At 43.5% G+C, this 22,475-nt stretch overlaps 1 protein-coding gene across 3 annotated transcripts in view; it reads left to right on the forward strand.

Moving 5' to 3' along the window:
• Positions 1-22,030, forward strand: part of FGF1 (fibroblast growth factor 1) — a 51,612-nt gene extending 29,582 nt beyond the window's left edge. Inside the window, exons 1-4 of one of the 3 annotated variants that reach the window (XM_081900836.1) lie at positions 9,454-9,552; positions 9,663-9,864; positions 18,164-18,267; positions 19,756-22,030. In XM_081900836.1, the coding sequence (XP_081756962.1) occupies positions 9,696-9,864; positions 18,164-18,267; positions 19,756-19,950 (468 nt within the window). In that variant the 5' untranslated portion in view covers positions 9,454-9,552; positions 9,663-9,695 and the 3' untranslated portion in view covers positions 19,951-22,030. Of the gene's footprint in view, positions 1-9,453; positions 9,553-9,662; positions 9,865-18,163; positions 18,268-19,755 lie in introns of those variants that run through there. The other 2 variants (XM_081900835.1, XM_081900837.1) reach the window with 2 other exon arrangements.
• Positions 22,031-22,475: the final 445 nt, after the last annotated feature.

A 22,475-nucleotide genomic window follows, 5' to 3' on the forward strand; every position in this document is an offset into this window, starting at 1 on the left:
AGGCAACAATTCCTTTGTAATCTTAAAGCTTCTGTGATTGTTTTAAACTTAGATACTTTTTTTAAGGAGTGTTTCTTAAGATGGTTATTATAAAAATCCCTTCACTGGAAATGCATTGGTCATTTTTTTATTTTTATGTCTTAGATTATTCAGACCTAAACACTATTCACCTCGCATCACTTCTTTGCATCCCTTTATGCCATAAGTAATCCAGTAATCTATTTTGATTTTACACATAAAGAAAGTGAGCAAGAACACTGCAGAACTTAAGGGCCTTCTTAGTTTATCATAGACAGTTAATGCCAACATATTACAGCCAAAATCCTAAAGCAAGCAGAGGGGTCTTTAGGAAGCTGTCAGGAGCAGTGCCAAGGAAGTTACCTTGAGATTGTCAGTATTCTGTGTGATGACTTCAGATGCATATTGGAAAATTACATTTGCACAATTAAAGTGGATTAAAGCACTCTGTGACAGAGGACGAGATGGTTGGACAGTGTTCTCGAAGCTACAAACATGAGTTTGACCAAACTGCGGGAGACAGTGGAAGACAGGAGTGCCTGGCGTGCTCTGGTCCATGGGGTCACGAAGAGTCGGACACGACTAAACGACTAAACAACAACAAAGCACTCTGTTGCCTTAGTGCAACAATTTCACCTAAAAAAGGAAAGATTTTTAATTTTCAAAACTTTATTGAAAAGTTAAATGCTTAATAAACCTGAATAAAAGATCCAGGAGTTAATATATAGTCACTGCTATGAAAATGTGGCTTGGGGGGCAATTCAATTTGCATCACTTGATATAAGGTTTAAGATTGGTCCGGGGGGGGGGGGAGGAGCCTTTACATGCTTGAAATATAAGTAAATTTTTAACTTGATGAGTATTGGCACTGCAATAAAGAGCAAGCAACATTAATGCAGATGTTTTAGAATTGCTCTGTATTTGGCAAAAGGTACCATAAGTATTGTGATTTCCTTTTGAGTATAATTCAAACATAGTTTGAATACGGATTGGTTTGCATTTTTGCCTCTAATCATGAGAGTCTTTCTAGCCATTTGGGGATTAATCAGAGAACAGTAATTGTAGTTAGATCACACATTTTTAATTGCAAAAAAGAAATATTTCATATCCTCTTCTATGAATAAAATAGATTATGGCATGAGACTCTTAATCTCAGGGTCAGGGTTCAAGCCTCACCTTGGGCAAAAGATTCCTGCATTGTAGGGGGCTGTGCTAGATAAACCTCACAGTCCCTTCCAGCTCTGCAAGTCTATGATTCTATGTTGGCAATGCTAGAAAAGCAGCTTGCCTTAGGCAGAGAAAACAAGAAGTATGTTTTTAATGCAAAACATTTCTCCTCTGTATAGATGTCAAAACTGTCTCTATGCAATGAACAATTTTCTTATTTGAATATGAATGCAAAAGTAATTCAGAACATAAGGAGAACCGGCTGGATCAGGCCACAAGCCCATCTCATCCAGCACCCTGTGCCTATGGGACATAGCTGTCAACCTTCTCTTTTTTTTGTGGGAAATTCCCTTATTCCAGCGCTGTTTCCCGCTGCTTCCTGCTGCTATCCCAGATTGTTAGATATCCCATAGACTGTCCCTGGGACAGGTGAGGCTGCTGATCCCTTATTTTTGAGGCTGCTGATCTCTCATTTTAAAATCTGAAAGGTGACAGCTATGCTGTGGGAAGCCTGAAAGCTGGACATGGGTGCAGCAGCACTTGGCCTACCTGTGATTCCCATGAAATGATATTCAGACGCTTGATGACTCTGACAGTGGAGGTAGCCTATGGCATTGTGACTAGTAATAATAATAATAATAATAATAATAATAATAATAATAATAATAATAATCTATTTCTACCCTGCCCATCTGGCTGGGTTTCCCCAGCCACTCTGGGCGGCTTTCAACAGAACATTAAAAACAGAATAAAACATAAAACATTAAAAACTTCCCTAAACAGGGCTGCCTTCAGATGTCTTCTAAATGTCGGATAGTTGTTTATTTCCTTGACATCTAGTGGGAAGGCATTCCACAGGGCGGGTGCCACTACTGAGAAGGACCTCTGCCTGGTTCCCTGTAGCTTCACTTTTGCAGTGAGGGAACCACTAGTAGCCACTGATAGTGTTAAGGTAAAGGTAAAGGGACCCCTGACCATTAGGTCCAGTCGTGACCGACTCTGGGGTTGCGGCGCTCATCTCGCTTTACTGGCCGAGGGAGCCGGCGTTTGCCTGCAGACAGCTTCCGGGTCATGTGGCCAGCATGACTAAGCTGCTTCTGGCGAACCAGAGCAGCACACAGAAACACCGTTTACCTTCCCGCTGGAGCGGTGCCTATTTATCTACTTGCACTTTGACGTGCTTTTGAACTGCTAGGTTGGCAGGAGCAGGGACCAAGCAACGGGAGCTCACCCCGTCGCGGGGATTCGAACCGCCGACCTTCTGATCGGCAAGTCCTAGGCTCTGTGGTTTAACCCACAGCGCCACCTGCATCCCACCAATAATAGCCTTATCCTCCATGAATTTGTCTCATCCTCTTTTAAAGCCATCCTGATGTAGAGCTTTATCCCCACCCCCTTCTTCCTGATGTAACTCTTCCCTCATCCCTTCCTCCCTGACTGAGGGAGGATGTCATTTTGTGGTTTGCCCCAGGCACCAAAATATCTTTGGTCAGCCTTGCCCATTGGGGAGTGGGGGAGACTTCAACTCAATAGTGGGAGGGCTAAGCAGGCAGAGATGGGATCAAAGGGGCAGGACCCAGGCTCATCACCAGGAACCAGGTGTCACTTCTGTAGGTGGGATCAGACACACCTACCCAAGCACAGTGCACATTTGAATACGTAGCGATCTTGCATGTTGAGAGAGTCTCAGCTCAGCTCATCTTTAAAAGCTTGGCAGTGGGGGCAGTTGGGACATCTCTGATGCTTGCACTCAATCCTGCATCTCTTGCAGAGGAGCCAAGTCCTAGGGGCCGTGGGGGCTTCGGCCCACACAATAAGGTATTTGAGGGGGCCGGGACCCCACAAAGTTGATGGGCATTCCTATTCAAATGGTATGTGCGCATTACTTCATGTGATTGGTTATGTGGGGCGGGGCTTACCTGGGCCCCCACATTATTTTATTCAAGTTGGCACTCCTGATCTCTTGCCTTGCTCATGTACTGAGCCCATGCTGCTATGAGCCTGAATAAAGTTCTCTTCCTTACTTGCAGTTCATAGTGTTTTGGGGCAGAAGTGCGACAGGTTGCTGAAACATGGCTTTCTCTTCTTGTGATAGCTGTGAGATATGAATGATATCCATTGTTATCCAAGACACAGTCAGAGCAGAGCTGTTAAAATCAATGAGCTGGAGTTGCTTATGTCCACAGATTTCAAAGGGTCACATGCTATGTGAAGAAATACTTTCTTTTGTCTATCCAGAATCTTTCAAAATTCAGCTACATTGAGTTTTCATATTATGAGGGGGCGGGTAATCCCTCTCTACCAGCTTTCTCCATATCTCACATAATTTCAAACACCTCTATCATGCCCCTTCTTTCTTGCCTTTCTTTGTAAACAAAAAAGCCTCAAATATTGTCACTTTTCCTCTGACGGGAGATGCTCCAGCCCTTGAAAAAGTTGCACTTTTCCTCAAATTGCATCTGAGATGATAATAAATAGTAGAAGACACTGCAATGAAGTTTTTAATTCCCACCCCCCCTAAAAATATAACTTTGGTATTTTCTTAAATCCAAGTGGTGCAATGATGAGCTTGCTCAGAATTATTTTTTGTCCTCAAAGCCAGATGTGGCAAAATCGAAATTTAACTCCAAGGCCTATGACACTTTTGTTCAATAGGGAGGGCATGGCCTCAACACAGGGATGGGGAACTTGTGACCCTCCAGACATTGCTATACGACACCTCCGATCACCCCTGGACATGGGCCAAACTGGCTCCTGGGGTTGATATTGAGTCCTGCAATATCTGAAGGGCGGCACTTTAGTAAGTAGGAGGTTTTTTCAAGGGAAGAGAGTGCAGCCACACCAAGCGTATCCACCAGGTGTCACTCTTGCAAGCCAATTTTCAGTTGTATTCAAGGGACATGCCAAAACTAAGTGAATCAGTTGTAGGTAAATACCGTGAAGCTGAATTCAAATAACACATGGAACTGGCTCACCAAGTTGTTGCAATGATATCACCAAACAGGCAGAAAGCCCATTTATTTTTCAATTATACTTAGGTTCATTTTTGTTGCCCCTAACTCCACCCCAAGAGGGACTAAGCATCACAACATAAACTAAATAGGCAGAAAGATAAAAAGCTGCAAGATAAATGATGATGGCTGTGCTCCCTCACCCATTTTTAGCTGGAAGGTGAAGGTGGTTTTAAGTTCTTACTGTCAACTATTTTACTACAAAGGAAGCCATTAGTTGTATAGCTGGGCACTATAGAGAGATATTGCGATAGGGTAATTCCATGTCAAGTCATCCAGGGACTTTTATCTTACTATTTTATATTGCTTTCATCTTCAGTGTAAGAGAAGGTCCCAGATCTCAGTTTTTTATTTTTTATCTCATCCCGTTTTTGAGTTATGAAGGTTTGAAATTTCAAAAAATTGACAATTTTGGTCTTGACAGACTACACAAAAACCTTTAAAGCTCAGACCAGAATTAATATATTTCAAAACTAAAAAACCCTCAATCACTTCAGAAATTCATGGGCTCTAATATGATATGGCACATGATAGACTTACTTTAAATCTTAAAGTTAATTTACATATTTTTTTTAAAAAAATTAAGTGATTAAAAAAACTAATATGCTTTAAAAATTCCAAAAAAATGTATTGATTATTTCATATTTCTAAGAGCTTCCTGCAATTTTTCATCTTGGGATCTCAATGAGATCACTTTTTTTTTTAAATGTACATACATGTTGACCTTATTGGGTTCTATTTAGGATGAATGGATCTTCCTGGAGTAAAATATAACAGAATAAACAAGACTTCAAACCATAATACCAGTTACTTCAAGCGTTTCCTCAAAATGTTATCCAATTAAAGGGTTTCTGAAAAGCTAGTCGGGCTTTTCTTTTAAGCCAGTAGTAGTGCCACTACTGGTTGCAGCTTCTATTTTCTAAAAGTGTTTAATTCACTTCACATCTGGTTTAGGCCCAAGGCAAGGGAAAGAGTTAACTTGGACTCTCTAGTGGCCAACCATGTATTTTGTACAAATTATACAAAATATAAATAAAACATTTACAAACTAAACACTTAAATAGCTACCTTTCTACTGGTAGGAGGGGGGGCATGGATGTAGACAGGCTTTTTGTTAGGGGGGCAGGCTTTTGTTAGGGGGCATAAGCTCTGATTTGTATTGATTTGTATAGAGTTTTACTTATGGGGGGCAGTTGCCCCCCTGCCCCCCCAGCTACATCTATGGGCATGCCCACAGGAAGGAAACAAGGTCAGAAGGGGGCCACAGTTGGAAAAAGGTTGGGAAACACTGATCTAGAAGAAGCAAGTTAGGTGGAAGAAGAGGAAACGAATAGACAAATATGGGCAAGAAACCCAGACAAACCTCCCAAACAGGCACTACAATATATTTAAAGCACATGAAATAATTTGCTGTTAAAGCATATAGACAAAATTTTCTCCCCGCCCCTAGCTTGTTCTTCCAGCCCACGAGATTTACAATGTACTTTTCATTTCTGTCCGATGTGTTCTCTTGATGCAGAATGAGATGAGTGCAAAGAAATCCATCAGATTTTATGATCCCTTTGTATTAAATATTGATAACCTGACAGAATGTCTGAGGCAGCTCTCTCCTTGGCAAGAGGAATCGCTCAGCCACATAAACCAAGGAGTCTGTACATAAGCAATTACTTAAATGTTACTGTAATGGGCAGGATAGACGCAAATGTTTTGTTTTTACAAGACAACTGAAAGTGGGGGAGAGTGAGGGGGTGGTGTTGTTTTTAAGGAAGAACAAGAAAAATATTTCTTTAAAAGTTCCCTCAGGTTTATACCTCACCCCCCCCCCCCCGAAAGAAGATTTAAAACAGATGAAGAGTGAAATTCAGTGTAGATAAATATGAGGAAACAAGTCTCAGTGGTTTTTAAAATACTTATTTATTATTTTTAAAATACTTATTTATTATTTTAAAATATTTATTTATTTAACTAACAAACAAGAAAAACACATATTTAAATCCACAGTACAGTGATACCTCAGGTTAAGAACTTAATCCGTTCTGGAGGTCCATTCTTAACCTGAAACTGTTTTTAACCTGAAGTACCACTTTAGCTAATGGGGCCTCCTGCGGCTGCTGCTGCGCCGCAGGAGCACAATTTCTGTTCTTATCCTGAAGCAAAGTTCTTAACCTGAAGCAATATTTCTGGGTTAGCGGAGTCTGTAACCTGAAGCGCATGCAACCTGAAGCATATGTAACTTAAGGTACCACTGTATTTGATTATTTAAATTACACAAATATAATTTATTATACAAGTGGATTATTTGTAACCATCTCAACATGCTGTACAGTGGTACCTTGGGTTACATACGCTTAAGGTTACATACGCTTCAGGTAACAGACTCTGCTAACCCAGAAATAGTACCTCAGGTTAAGAACTTTGCTTTAGGATGAGAACAGAAATCGTGCTCTGGCGGTGCAGCAGCAGCAGGAGGCCCCATTAGCTAAAGTGGTGCTTCAGGTTAAGAACAGTTTCAGGTTAAGTACGGACCTCCGGAACGAATTAAGTACTTAACCTGAAGTACCACTGTAACAAAGGACTGAAATTAAATTTGGGGTCAGATCCAAAGTATGCTGTTTGCTCTGATTGAGTACTAAAGAGCGGTTCTCCCCAGTGTGGAGAAGCCCTACGTTTGCACATTAATTCAGCTATGCCTTCTGCAAGGGGTCTTCTTTGTAATCTGACAAGTTCTGCCTAGAGGTTCAAGCTTATTCAGCTAGCCACAGCCAGGGCCAGAACCCTCCAATAAAGTCTGAAAATAGAAAGAGCTCTCCTTGTGGGAATTGACTAGGGCTTTCCTGCAAAGGTCCTGAATAACCTGAAAGAAAGAGAGAGAGAGAGAATCAGAAGCAGGGAAATGAGAACAGGAGTCAAAGGTACAGGGACCAGCTCAGAAAAAAGATGTCCTACTCTAATCTGTATCCAGGGGGGAGAGGCTTAGGGGACAGGTGCCTAGTTATAGGAAGGAGACTTTCTGACTGGCCTGGGCTCAGAAACAAAGGATTATCATGGGAAGGACATTTATCATGTGAAGGATTATCACGTGAAAGACATTGCCATGGAAGGCAATGATTAGTCAGTCAGGAAAAGGTGGAGGACTTTTGCAGGAAATGTAAATTTCGGTTTAATCTAATTACCTGGGGTTGATAGAAGTTGTTGCTTGATAGAAAGTGCTCCTTGATAACTGTCAAGAATTAATTAATGCTAAATAAGGATTTCTATTTGCACTAGATATGGCAGAGATTCCGGGGGACTAGGCCTGTATTTACATAGTTCATTATGCATATCAGTCACCATGGGGAAATTCTCCTATCTTTTTGGCTGGAAGACCTCAGCTTCTCTTGATGGGGGTGTACCCAAGTCTGATTACCTCTAAATACACAGTATTGACTCCTGTGCAAAGGCATCACACTCATTGTTTGAAGCAAAGAGAAAACAAGCGCATCATTTCAGGGCATGTAGAGAGTTCCCCAAAGGCACACCCTTCCATTGTCTCCCAAGACAAAGGGTTGCCAACCAACCAGGGAGAGTTCCAGTGGAACTGAGCTACTGAATGCTACTGAGCTCAGTGCAAATTATTTCCAGGTAAACATTGTGCTGAATGGCTACCTACAAATGAGACAGTCCACAATGGTTCATTGATGTCTGTTTTTAAACTTTTTATATGGCTTTATGGCATGTTTTATGTATTATTGCTGTAAAGCCCTTGGATGGTTTTTCTTTTTTCTTTTAATGATATAACAGTATGTAATTATTTTTCAAACAAATAAATAAAACTGAAGCTGGGTGCAAGTGACTAAAATCAGTAGACAAAACTCCTTCCCAAATTGCCTGAGATGCCTACCCTTTTGTGCTGCCATTCATTACTTCCCTGGCCAAGCCAAGGCCCAAAGCCTTTCCTTACAGGGTGTCTTAGTCTGGACTATTCCCCCTTTGCTGCAAAGTGCTGGAGGGAGATGTCATCTTGGATGAAGCCTCCTGGCCCTCTCCAAGCTTTTTAATCATTAAGCGGGTTAGGCCTCTAACCAGAAAAATCAGGCCCCTTATGTTGTCTTTGGTTTGTCTCCTCTCCCTCTTGCGTGTGCGCGCGCGCACACACACACACACACACACACACACTTTCATTCCCGTAAAACCCAACCTCTCCCTGCCAGAAGTATAATAGCGAGCCCATGAGGAGAGCTGTGTGCAGAATACCAACGACACGGTCATAAAAGTATGAGAACAGCGTTCACGTCTAGCACAGCGGGACAATGGGGGTGGAAAATAGTATTCATTCAACTTCTCTTGTGGAGTCAAAGGCTGCTGGCAAGCAAGGATGGGTTCTAAAAATAGTGCCGAATCTTAAAAGGAGAGAAGCAACGTGGAATTAACTAAATCATTTCCAAATGTCCCATAGAGCTGTTCTGCTAAAACAATCTGGAGAAGCACTTGGATCCTTAGACCACTGTATATACAGGAAGGAAGCATCATGGTCAAGCCCTCCTTGTTTTAACAAATAAAACGAATGGGTCTGAGATGGTTTTCTATTTCATTTGTACTAGACGATGGCATATTAGAGAAGAGGCTGTAAGGTGCTTGGAGAGACACCTCCTAGGGTATCTTCTATGACCTGCAGTCAGTAGACCATCTGCTTTGACACAAGACTTTAAACAAGTCATACAAGAGTTGGAACTGGACCTGTCAATATCTGTCCTACTTTTTGTTTTATATTTGTGTGTCTCTCCATTCAGCAGAGGTCCCTAAGATCAGGCGGTTCGGGACAGAAAGAAAAAATAAAAAGAAACTAAACAGTTTTGCTACTCAGTTGAATTGTGGACTTTCGGCTGGATAGCTGCCTCCAGCCCAGCAGCATAAGAGGGTATCTCATCCACTGGAGACTCAAACCCAGTGTTGGCTGCAGTGCTGGCTGCTGCTCTTCCAGGTGCCCCTCCCCCCAAAAAAATCTGAGTAGTTTTTCAGCAGAGCTTGGCTTGAGGAACACCCTCTGGGTTGTCTCAAGCTGTTCATTTCCTATACCTTGAAAGTAGAACTTCTGTTTAGAAACAGCTTTGTGTCTAACCCAGCTCATTCTTCAGAGAAGAAAAGGATTCCCATCCCTCACTTTCTTTTAACCATCTCCTTGATTTGTGATTGCTTTGGCAGTAGGTGCTACTATTCAAAAACCTCATCAAAACAGCAGGCAGCAGAGCACACACACCCCCCATTTGTTTTGCAGAAGCAGCAATGAAAACATTTCCCTGTGTCCCCTCTGCTTCTGGTATCTTCTCATAAGGCAGGGGTGAGCAACTTGTGACCCTTGGTCTCTCATTTCATGCAGGTGAGCAAGGTGGGTGGAAGCAATGGAGGAATGTTGAGAGGTAGAGGGAGAAAATTGGGAGGGAAGGGGCAATTGCTATTATCTATGGGCCTGTTGAAATTCTCTTTCAGGACTGAAACCCAGACACCCAGACCGTGCAAGAAATGGCTGAAGGGGAAATCACGACATTCACAGCTCTGACAGAGAAGTTTGATCTCCCAATGGGGAATTACAAGAAGCCCAAACTCCTTTACTGCAGCAATGGAGGCCATTTCTTGAGGATACTTCCTGATGGCAAAGTGGATGGTACAATGGATCGAAATGACCAACACAGTAAGCTTTTACTTGCTTTTTATCAGTGGGTCTCAAACTGAAAGAAACCCTTATTGTGGTGGCCTATTGGGGTGGACTTTAATCTTTGGTAATATGGTGCCCTGAGTGAGGCCCCCAAATGTATCTTCTCAGTTATGAATCTTCTCTCTTTTGCACCCCCTGGGCTTTGTGCCCTGTGCAGGGGAACCACTCACACCACCCTAAATCCAGCCCTGGACCTCTCCACTATGGAAGCTTTGATCATCTGCCATGGAACTTGACTGTTTGGCAAAGGATCCTGGTGGCACATTCTAGAGTGCACTGTTGCGGGGGGTTTCTACTCAACCAATGAGAGCTGAGTGTAGCCTAGGACATGCCGAACACCAAATCCATAGCTGTCAACTTTTCCCTTTTCTTGCAAGGAATCCTATTCAGAATAAGGAAATTTCCCTTTAAAAAAGGGAAACGTTGACAGCTGTGCAAATCTCATTCTCCTCTACATGACAATGTAGCAAGCAGTGATGTTTAAAGCATGCCAAAGGCTCCCCATCTATATGTGTGTGTTTTTAATGTTTGTGTCTATGATAATTCAACATTAAATATGTACGCATGTGTAAGTTAAACCACTAAATATAAACCACCACCCCTAAAACACAAATCATAGCCGCAACCACGGACACAGGTAGCTGAAAACCAAAAAGAACTGCAAGCCAGGAGATAATGGTTCAATTTGTGTGATCAATGGACAAGTGTGCAGGACGTCTGAACAGAGACCCTGCAATGCGCAGAATTCCAGGCGATTGGGAATCTTACACTTGGAGACAGAGGCCACTGTGGGTCCAGCCACATATGCAGAGGCTTCATCCTGCTGCATTTCCCTTACGTGTGTTCACTGATGCCACAGCCTGAATGCCTGAGATTCAACAAGATAAAGACTGCAACTGGTTAGGAGGATGTCTGCATTGTGCATCACAGTCTGTAGGTCATCCCCGTGCTCTTTCCATAGACCTCAGTCAGAAGCTAGTGTCCTGCAAGTTGCTCTGTAACAACCAATCACCATCTCTCCCCTCCATTCTCCCAGACAGTATCTAGTCAGAGAAATGTGTGGAGTGAGATCTCTTTGTTCAGCATTTCCCAACCCACTGCAAGTGGAGAAAATTCGATGGGATACTGATACACTGAACATGCCTTTACAAGAAATTTTACTAGGCGAGGTGCAGATCTATGGCAGCATTATGTCCCTTATAAACTTGAGCTCAGCCCTTAGTCTGCTTCAGCCAGCAGCATTACCATAGCAATCCCTTGCAAGTACTGTTAGTCTTGATCCCTGCTCATTTTAATCAAACCTATTGAATAATTGCCCTCATTGGCCTGTATATATTATTACATTTACAGTTCCAAAGCACAGGGAACATGGTGCTCTAAACCTCAGAAAAAATTATGCCCTGTATCCCAGAACACCGAGGAAATCAGGTACTTACCTGGGCCTCATTTGTTCCAGGGCTCAGGTTCAAAATCATTAACTAGCATGAGGGATGGATCCTGGAATATGGGAAAGGATAAATAAGCGTCTCTGACCATGTACAACATGTTCTCCCCAAGCCCCCAAAACTAATTATATACACTCTTAGAATTATGGAGGAGTACTTTAGAGTCGTTCGTGACTGGACTTAACTGTCAGGGGTTCTTTACCTTTATCTTTTACTTTACGCATAGAAGCCAGCACCCTTGCCCAGTTTTCAGCTGACTGGCTTTGCAAGAGGTTCGATAATGTGACTCCTTGTGGTCCCTTCCAACTCTACAATTCTATGATTCTATGACCTTCAGGATGGGTCAAGCACGGTGATGAAAAACAGCAGTCGTGGCACTGGTGCCAACAATATTATAAAACACTTAAAGCTTACCTGCCCATATTTCCTACTTGACCATATCAATTTACTTTCCATGTTTGGGGACCGTATGCAGTACCCTACAGTAACTGAAGGTCCTATGGATAAGGAATGTGTTTTATCGCTGTTTTGTATAGGATGTGTTCTCAACACAAGATCCATTTTCCTCTCCCCCTACACAGCACTTCATAATGGATTCCTGAGGGAACAGAATCTGCTGAAATGCTTATTCTGTGCTTTAACATGATGGAGAGAGGAAGTGGGAAGGACGAAGAATCCATGGGAGCCAATAGTTTCCTCCTTAGGACAAGTACACTTTATTCCTTTACTGGGATTCAGTGCTTGCTCCTTGCGCCGTGTGTTCTGAAGAATGTCCTAAACTGACTAAACGGGGCTTTAAGAGAGACTTTATCCTTCATCAGTTAAGAGCAGCAGTTTCCCAAACTTTTGCCTTTCATGCATGTCCAAACTACAATGTTAGGAGCAAATGCATTGCTTCCAGTTTCGTTGTGGACTCTGTCACATGACTATTTTAATAAAGTACTTGTTTCCTAACCATAACACTGCAAAGCAGGGAAAAAATGGGTCTCGCCAGTGCTTTTTTTCTGGGGGTACTCATGGGTACCATTTTTTCCTAGAAGAAAAGCACTGGGTGTTGCCCTGTAATGTGAATCAGTTTTCCCATGCTGCCTGATGACTAAGGCCTAGTGTTTAGCATCCTTCCTCAACATCAGGGGTCAGCAAACTTACTGCGCCTCGGACCAGTGTCTCCAGCGCCGATTGCGTGGTGGGCCAGAGGGCAGGGGAGCGTGTACCCATATGCATGCGCACACACTATTTCTGGCACACTTCCGGGTCAGAGGAGCACCAGAAATAGCTTGTGCGCATGTGCACAGGCCTCCTCCGACTCGGATGTGCACTGGAAATAACACTTGCGCATGCGCACAAGCTATTTCCAGTGCTCCTCTAACCCGGAAGTGGGCAGCCGTGCAGTACAGCGCCGGTAAGAGCAGGTGGCGGCAGCGGGAGGCAGCACGGGCCAAATAAACGAGTCCCTCGGGTCGTATCCAGCCCGCGGGCCTTAGTTGGGCACCCCTGCTCAACATGATGCCTTTCAGATCTTTTGACCTGCAACACCCTTCAGACGTGTGTGTGTCATGGTGAAGATGCTGGACTAGGGCCTGCCAGACCAGGATTCAAATCCTTCCAGAGTCACTGGGTGACCTTGGGACAGTCACAGTCTCTCAGCTTAAGCTACTTCACAGGGTTGTTGTGAGCATAAAAACCGGAGAGGGGCGAGAACTGTGTACATCATCTTGTGCTGCTCAGAAGAGAAATGGGATAGAAATGTAATGAATGAATGAATAAAACCGCCAGCCACTCACTGTGCTGGTTGGGACTGATGGAAGTTGTAGTCCAAATCATCTGGCAGATGACAGGCTCGGGAAGGGGGGGTAGCTCAGAGTGTGGTGAGGATAATGCCAAGATTTGCAGGTACAATCCCTGTATGGGACAGCTGCATATTCCTGCATTGTATGGGGTTGGACTACATCAGTGGTTCCCAACCTTTTTTTGGCCATGCCCCACCTAAGCATCTCTAAAATCCTGATGCCCCACCCCACTCCGTGACATACAATTCCTATTACTCAAAAAGTGAAATCCTTTTCACGTGGAGGAAGCCTAAAAGGTCTGACTCATTCTTGAATTGCCGCTCTTAAAAATCCAATTGCCCCCCTGTGGGGCGTGTGCCCCACGTTGGGAACCACGGGACTAGATGAACCTCAGGGTCCCTTCCAACTCTACAATTCTAGGATCTAAGGCAGCTGTGGAACTCTACCCGCATCTATGTCATTAAGAAATGGCTCTTTTCTTTACAAAATCATACATACAGATGTATGGCTTACGGCTCCACCCATGCGAATCTGCGTTTTGACGTTCCAACGCTATTACGGTCACAAAATGCTTGGGAGGCTTGTTGAACTCTTTTGTCCCAGGAAACTGGCGGGTGAGATTGGCAGCTTGATACTGGAAGATAAGACAGGGCAATAAGCTCAACTGTTGTGATGGTCCAGCAGCTCTGACATGCATCGTGCTCCACTGTGCGCTGGAACACACACTTGCAACGCACTGATTTCACAGGAGGAGCCTCTTCCTGCCCTGTGTGTGTACTCTGCTGCTGTGCACTTACTGGAATACAGCTGGGCTCCCTGCTGCAGGATGTGCTGACAGGAGGCAGTCAGACGCGCTCTCCAAATTCTAAGAAAAGCACCTTCTTCTTTTTTCTTTTTTAAAGGAAAGCCACAGGAATATGTGGTTTCCCTCCCCTGCCCCAACTTTGCTCTCTGGTTTGTTTCTGAAGTCAGTTTATGGCAGAGGTTTAATTATAAATGCCATTTACACACTCACACTCTCACACACACGCTCAACAGTGGACTGAGCGAAGATGATCTCATCCTGAGTAAACATAGCAAAGGACAGACGGGAAGTCTCTAACCCAGAGTAAACTGGCATGCAACCTTTCAGAAACCCTGTTCAAGCAACGGAGGTAGGAAAGCAAACAAGGAGGGAAATCTGCAGAAGGCACACAAGCCTGCCTGCCATTTGCAAGGAACAAGCTGGGCAAGATGCAGGAGGAGAGGCATGCTCTTAAATACAGAGGCCCACCCCTCCCGACAACTGTTTTTGCTAACACCTCTCTCTTCTGCAATACACAGGCAGCACCAGCTCTAGAGCCACGTTTTTTGGGAGAGGGGCATCGTCAGGCAAGATGCCCTTTCTGAGTGGCCCCACTGCATTGCCTTCATCACTGAACTGGTGTCCACTGATGCTGACCTTTGGTGTCAGCCCGGTGTGGCTAGCTCAGCATGCAATATGGGGTCTGGGCTTGCACTGTTTGAAAAGAGAGCCCCCTCATCCCACAGGGAATACTTGAGGTAAACCAGTTCCAACTCCCTGCTCAGAACATGGTCTTCATAAGGGCATAACGTCTTCCAAACTTAGCAGACACTCAAAAGCAGTTACATGGCACAGGGGAAATATGTTTTGTTGTTCAAAGTAAAGCCATCAGTCAGCCCCACTGCCTTCGGAGAGTTCTGTGGACCTCAGAAAAGGTTTGCTTTTCACAGCAGAACATAAGGAATCTGGCAGGAACTCCTCTACCATTAATTGCGGAGATATCAAGAATAGGCTCCAGAGGGGATGCAGTGGTAGTCAAATTTCTTATGTTGAGAGTTCACTTCATCTGATGCGCTGAATGCCATCCTGAGTTGGCAAGTATACACACATAGATAGATAAATATTTTAAGCTGAGATCTTCCCCACTTCACAACAATATTGTTTTTATGCACTGGAACACACACTCACAATGCACTGATTTCACAGATAGGTGTGTGTGTGTGTAGAAGGGGAAGAGAACATTGTTCAGAACAAAGAAAAACAGAATCCACTCCAGGCTTATGTGTTTTACAAGAACTCCAAGAGTCACCCGGAAGCAGGTGCAAAAGACCTGCACTTAGATTTTAAGAACATGGTGCTGACAATATTCTGTCCCCGTGAGTAGTACAGTGATTTTGCACTAGCTGCGGCTTCCTGACCTACCACAGGAACAGCCACACATGGAGTGCATTGCAGTAGTCCAATAGGCTACCAGCCCATAGTCAGTCTATTGTGGTCCAGAAATGGCTTTACCTATCTTATGTACCCTAGCTGGTAGAAGGCATTCCTAGCCACTCAGGTCACTTGGGTCTCTAGCAACAAAGATGGATATACAGGTACCCCCAGTCGACGAACTTGGTTTTTCAGAGGAAATACAAGCCTATGAAAAGCAAGCAATTGATAAATTACCTGGACTTGGGAACCACCCACCCACAGTGCCTCTGTCTTGCCAAGATTCAGAGTCAGTTTATTGGTCCTCATCCAGCACACCGCCAAGACTAAATTGTGCACAGCCTCTCCTGATTCAGATGTTAAAGAGAAGGAGAGTTGGGTATCATCAGCATACTCATAACACTTTGCTCCAAATCTCTTGATGACTGTTCCCAACTTCATACAGATGTTAAGCAGCAAAAGGGGGCCAGATGATACCCCACAGGACAACTGCCGGTGGGACAAAAGTCAATCACCCAATGCTGTTCTCTGAAACTGACCCTGAAGATAGAGTCAGCAGGCAGTGTTTATTTTTCTCTTGCTTTCTATTATATTGGCAAATATGTTTTGTTTTTAAAATGGAGTGGGGAGAAAAGCGGGGCCTTATTCTATTACAGTGGTGAGAAACTTGTGGTCCTACAGATGTTGTTGAACTCCAGCTCCCATCAGCCCTGACCATTGGCCATGCTGGCTGGGACTGATGGGAGCTGGAGTCCTGCAACATCTGGAGGGCCAAAGGTTCCCTGCTCTATTGTGTATTCTGATCATCTGGTATTGAGGGAGATGCTGCTTATGTACACAGAGGTCCCATTTAGCCACCACCACCAGATGCTGGAGGTCCTCTCCTCCATGAATTTGTCTAATCCTTTTGAAAAGGCCATATAACACAGTAGCCATTGGTTCATTTTTGTGGTAGCAAAAGATTTACCAGGCCTTCCCCGTGTCCAGCTGTGTTGTAACAAGGATGGATTCCTACTCCCTAATAGGTCAGCAAGTTGTAAGAGGAAGAACTGCTATGAGCTAGGAAAAGCATTAGCTCCATGTGAAAACACACACACACACCATGCATCACTGGCACACTATAGTCTTCTCAATGATTTCTCCCCCCCCCACCCTTGGAAAAATGTTGCGTGTAGCCAGTGTTGCTTTCTAAAGGGTGTATGTTTGCTAGCCTGTGCCAGAAATGAGCTTAGCGTAAATGAGCTATTAAACTTGGACATCCTGATGAAAAAATATTTACAGAGGAAACTCCTTAAACGGGTATGTGCCAGCGGAATAACCCTAGTTACAGAGGACAAGTCTTGGGCTGACGACGTAAGTAAACTTGGGTGGTGCCCTCACTTTCCACAACCTATTGAACTAATCTTTGTAATGACATTTGTACAGGGCCAGAGCCCTGACTCTGTTGAAGTGAACAGAGCCCATTTACATGGAAGGATGTGTACAAACAGCAATCTCCTTTCTTTTAGTGATAAGTAGTCCATCCTCTCACTCACACCACATAACAGCCACAAAAGTAGGAAGAGGTCTTCTTTAATGAGGCATGGGCTGCTTCTAGGGGAAATATAATCTTCTCTTTCACCCCTTCCTCTCATGCACTCTCTCGCTCTCCCTCTGTATGTCTGTGTTTGCACACATGCAAATCCTGAACACACTTGCCTCAGAAAAAGTCATGCTGAATTGAATGGGCCGACATGAACAGGGCTGCTGTACAGGGTGGTGGATTGGAACCAGTGGCACCACTGCCAGATTGTTGCTAAGTGTCCCTTTTAAAGCAAAGTAAAGAAAAAATGAGAGACAGAGAAAGGAAGCAAGAAGATCATGGGAGACAGAGAGAGAAGGTGGCAAATGGATATCCAAGGCAAAAAAAGCCACACCACATTGTTACTGACCCCAAATTACCCACTGGAGTTTATTATATAAAATAAAGGATTGGTTTAACAATTGTAATATAAATAAAGTCAGTTTTCCCCTGACTATATTATGTAATTTCCTCTCTCTTTCTCTGTTTGGTGTTTGTTATGAGTTGTCCATGAGCAGCCAACTTTTTCTCAAAGACAAAGTCATTAGAGGATTCAGCATCATATTTTATCTTGCAAGATCGCATTTCTTAAAACAACAACAGCAACATGAATATGAATTAAGAATCGTTGCCCCAACCTCCCATAGGAAGCAGTTCTTGTTTTCATAAATGGCTGTTGGCTGCAATTTTCACATCTACTTGTAGCTGTGCATTCAGAGCTACTGCAGAGCCCAAGTAACCCTGGATGGTTGTCAAGTTCTCCTTCAGCATGGGAATGGTTCATCTGATTGAGTCATCTGAATGTGACTTAACAAAATAATTCCCTGCCACTGGAAGAACCTCTGGCATGGGTGCATATTCCCCTTCATAACTTTTGCCTGGCACACTGGGCTAGTCATTCTAACTTACCTTTTTCTGTGAGATGGTTCATATTTAAGGAGAGGCATTAAATGCTGATGACTGGTCCAGAAAGGTGAAAGGAGTCATACCAAAAGACTAAATGATCCCCTCAGATTTGGATTTTATGCAACCATAGAGAAGAAGGAAACAGAGATATTTGTAATGAATGACTTTACAAAAAACTGGAAAGCTGAGCAAGGAACAGCCCACACACCACAATATTTTGCTGCAGGTCTCAATTGCTACACCCATGCCACATTTTTTCCCTCCAAAGAGCTTAGAGAAGCTAGCACATCCTTTCCTACATCTCTGGGCCACTGCTTTACCTTCCTGCTGCTGTTCTTACTATTATTTTCTATTTCAGTTCAACTGCTGCTAAGTGCGGAAAATTTGGGTGAGGTGTACATAAAGAGCACAGAGTCTGGGCACTACTTGGCCATGGATGGCAATGGCCGTTTATATGGCTCGGTAAGTATGAGGTTTCTGTGGGACTGGGACTGGGGGAGGTTTTGAGGTTTGCAGATATATTGTAGCCCACGAGCAGCAAATAGACATTGTTTGTTGTTTTTGCAGCTGGGTTGCCACATTTTGCCCAGCTTTATTTCTGGAAAAATAAATAAAATAATGAGAAGCGATGTTCCAAAATACTTCCAGATACTGGATTTCGTATTTGGAAGGAGCAATGCTGCTTCTTCCTCCAGCTGCCAAATCACAGAGGGTGATGCCAAATTTAACCCTAGGATAAACAAGCGTCAGAGATATTGTATGTGCTGTTCACTCAGCAGGCTGGAGTGGTGGAAGGATAGAGAAGGGGCTGAAAAGAAACAACCCTGCAGAACAACAGATAGGTGGAGCCAAAAAGTTAGTGCTGCCTTCTTGGCTGTTGCTCAGTGGCAGAGCATCATAGTGGCAGGCAGAAGGTTCAAAGTTCAATCTCAGCATCTCCAGTTAGGGCTAGGCTGACAAAATCCTGGAGCGCCACTGCCAGACAGCCTAGATGGACCAACACTGAGCTAGATGGACCAATGGTCCGACTTCCTATAAGGCAGCTTCCTATGTTCCATCGAGGTTTCCCAAACACAGAATCACAGAATTGTAGAGTTGGAAGGGACCCTGAGGGTCATCTAGTCCAACCCCCTGCAATGCAGGAATCTCAGCTTGAATGACAGATGGCCATCCAATCTATGCTTAGAAACCTCAAAGGAAGGAGAGTCCGCAATATTCTGAGGGAGTCTGTCCTGCTGTTGGACAGCTCTTACCATCAGAAAGTTTAGTTGGAATCTCCTTTCTTGCAACATGAAGTGACTGGTTTGGATGCTACCCTCTGGAGCAGGAGAAAACAAGCTTGTTCCCTCTTCCGTATGACAACCCATTAGATATCTGAATATGGCTGTCATGCCTCCTCTCAGTCTCCTCTTTTCCAGGAGAAACATTCCCAGCTCCTTCAAGCTCGCCTCATAAGGCTTAGTTTCCAGACCCTTGATCATCTTGGTTGCCCTCCTCTGCACATGTTCCAGCTTGTCAACATCCTTATTCTATTGGACACAGTATTCCAGGTGTGATCTGACCAAGACAGAATAGAGTGGTACTATTACTTCCCTTGATTAGGACACTATACTTCTGTTGATGCACCCTAGAATAGCATTAGCTTCTTTTGCTGCTGCACCACACTGTTGACTCAGAAGGGAACTGTTGACTGTTGACTCCAGACTATCACTATCTCTGGGTGGGATTCAGTCACACTGCAGCAAATGTAGGCTGTACAATTAACACACCTGTTTCCCCCAAAGACCTGACTTTTCCCAATGAAAAAAGTGATGGGGACATGTACCGAAAAGTGTGAGATAGCACTTGCTTGATACAGAAGCCAGCACCATCCTTCACTGCTGACGGAGAACTCAGCTGCTTCACTTGCTTCCCATTATGAATGCACCTCTCTCTTTCTCTTTTCTTCAGCAGTTGCCAACGGAAGAGTGTTTGTTCCTGGAGAGAATGGAAGAAAACCATTACAATACCTACACATCAAAGATGCACGCAGATAAAAACTGGTTTGTCGGCTTGAAGAAGAATGGGAAAAGCAAACTGGGACCGCGGACTCATTATGGCCAAAAGGCAATCCTCTTCCTCCCCCTGCCAGTTTCACCCGATTAGATAGTTTCCCCACGTAGCAAAATATGTTCCTTAGAACGAAGCAGCCAGTAGACTTTTCCCTTTCCTTTCCTTCGATTCTCCCTCCTGCTGGGGAACATGAAAAAGATGTGGGAGATGGGGGGAAATGCAAAGCAATTCCATAAAACATGCATGTATACAAGCAGAGTGCACAGGCATCTCAGACGCACTGCCTCCAAAATGAACCAGGTCACTTAATAGTCATACAACAGAACGTACCTTGGTGTTCAGCTTCTACGGTCATATATGTAGCAAAGCTCCCCTTTTTCTGAAACCCGCATTTAAACAATATGATCTAACTTCCAGACAGCTTTTTCATAATCCTTGTGTATCACATGGAATCATAACTAACAATGCTGAAGCTATCCCATTATTTAAAACAAATTTAACTGTGTGCTTATAGTACCAGGATCCTTGCTTCTTAAAAAGTAACATTGCTCTGGTTCTTGGTAATATTTCTGTAATATATATTTATTTATTAATAAAACTGTATGTAATCTACATTGTTAGGCCATTTTAACTGTAGATCATCAACATTGTGTATATTACATAAGACCAGTGCTTTTTTTCTGGGGGTTACGCAGGGGTACGCATACCCCTAAACATTTTGTGAATCTAAGTTTGGCCTCGTTGAGGGGCAGTATTTCAATATGAGCAGGAAAATGAAAGTACCCCTAAACATTTTTTTTTAAAGAAAAAAAGCACTGCATAAGACAAGATCTTGAATACTTTGGCAAGGAAAATCAGCAAACACAGAACAAATATAAAAACACAGTGGAGCATTTATATACAAATGTAACTCCAGTTGGAAGCAATGAAAGTTTAACCATGAGCCAAAATCCTGCTAATTTCAATGTGGCATTAAAGATGTGGTCTGCACTGTGCTGATGGTGACACTTAGCCCCACCCCTCAAGACCAGCACAGTCTGTTGAGCCCCAGAAAACCCCAGGCAAACCAGAGATCTGGAGCTGGCAAGGCCCACAGGCCATGTGATAAAGGCCAGCACTGCTTATGGGTAGGTGCAGCCATCATAAGACCCCCCAGTTAGGACGAGTGTTGCAGCTGGGCTTGGTGCTCCAGGCTGATGGGGCTTTATTCCACCAAGTCACCGTTACATGATCAGCTATGTCAGAACCAATGAACAACGTGCTCTTTGGTTGCCTGATGTTTTTGGGGAGTGGTGGGGGCAAGGAGCTCTGGTAGAAAGCAGATTTCCCTAGGGAACAGACTTAGAGAAGTGTGATAGGAATTCATTGTTCATCTGCAGTCATATTTTGCCACATATTTCATATTTCATTTACTTGCCGCAGGCATAAAAACAACCAGCTTAACTGTATGCAATGACTGTGTGGTTAAATAACCGAATTTCCAACGACCTTCTAAGAGAACTTGCACTTTTCTCTGTCCTTGAAAGATACATGGAACCTTAAAGTGATTTGCAGGTTATATCCCAAGTTTCGCGACCTCTTTAAATTCCATTGATTTCCACGATTTTGAAGGAGGGTGGGCCTGTTTGCATGCCATTACTCTAGACTCAAGATCGTTATAGGGGCTGCAGAGATGCTGCATTCAATGTTGACTAAACACACCAAAGTGGGAGCAAAATAATGCACTTTGGCCCTGACCTAACCCCCCCCCCCATTCTCAGCTACATGCATTCAGCATCATTTCTCAAAAGAGCCTATTTATCTGCCTACAATACAGGCAAAAGCTCTATGCTGAAGGAGAGGACAAGACTAATAAACATAACATCAGAATGTAATATCCGCACATTCTAGAGTGGTTTGGGGATACAATTGCAAATTGACCAGTTGCAAAATGACAGATGAATCACTTTCTTCCCTAGGGATTAGTACTGTAATCTGTATTATTTTACTGAATTTCAAAAGCTGCTTGATCAGCCATATATTTGGCATGCCACAGTTTTTAGTTCCAAGGGAGGTAAACTATGCTATCTTGCTGTTCTTATTTCCGGATTTCCCAGTGTGTTTCCCACAGCAGAAAAGCATGCAGATTAACTTCTGATTAAACATTCTGCCTTTCCTGAGTTTTATTTTATCATTATTAATTACATTAATTGTCGCTTACTACAAACATATCTCAAAGTGGCATACAGTTATAAAAGCATATAATAGAAAATTTAAAGTGTATCAAAAAACAAAAATCAATTGGCTAAAAGTGCTAAAATCAAAGCTTTTGTGATACACTAATTTGCTGGCAATCTGTTTTCTGTTGTACCTCAACCAAAGGACACCCTCAGTGCTTCCCCACTGTCAGTTCCTACATCTCACACCAGTAAGTGTTATTCATGTCATTACTTGAATGTTTCCAAAAAGTCACACTTGGTTCCAGAACAAACCCAAACATAGGGCACTCTGTGTTACCCATTGGACCATCTGCTCCTAAACCATCACTGCAGTTTTCTGAAATCCTTTAGGCCCATTTGCTAATAACATCCCTCAATAGATGAAATAGTGGCCTTTTTGCAGGGATGCGTTCTTGTGTC

Source organism: Podarcis melisellensis, assembly GCF_964234715.1.
Source record: "Podarcis melisellensis genome assembly, chromosome: 2".
In the NCBI taxonomy this organism is placed as follows: domain Eukaryota; kingdom Metazoa; phylum Chordata; class Lepidosauria; order Squamata; family Lacertidae; genus Podarcis; species Podarcis melisellensis.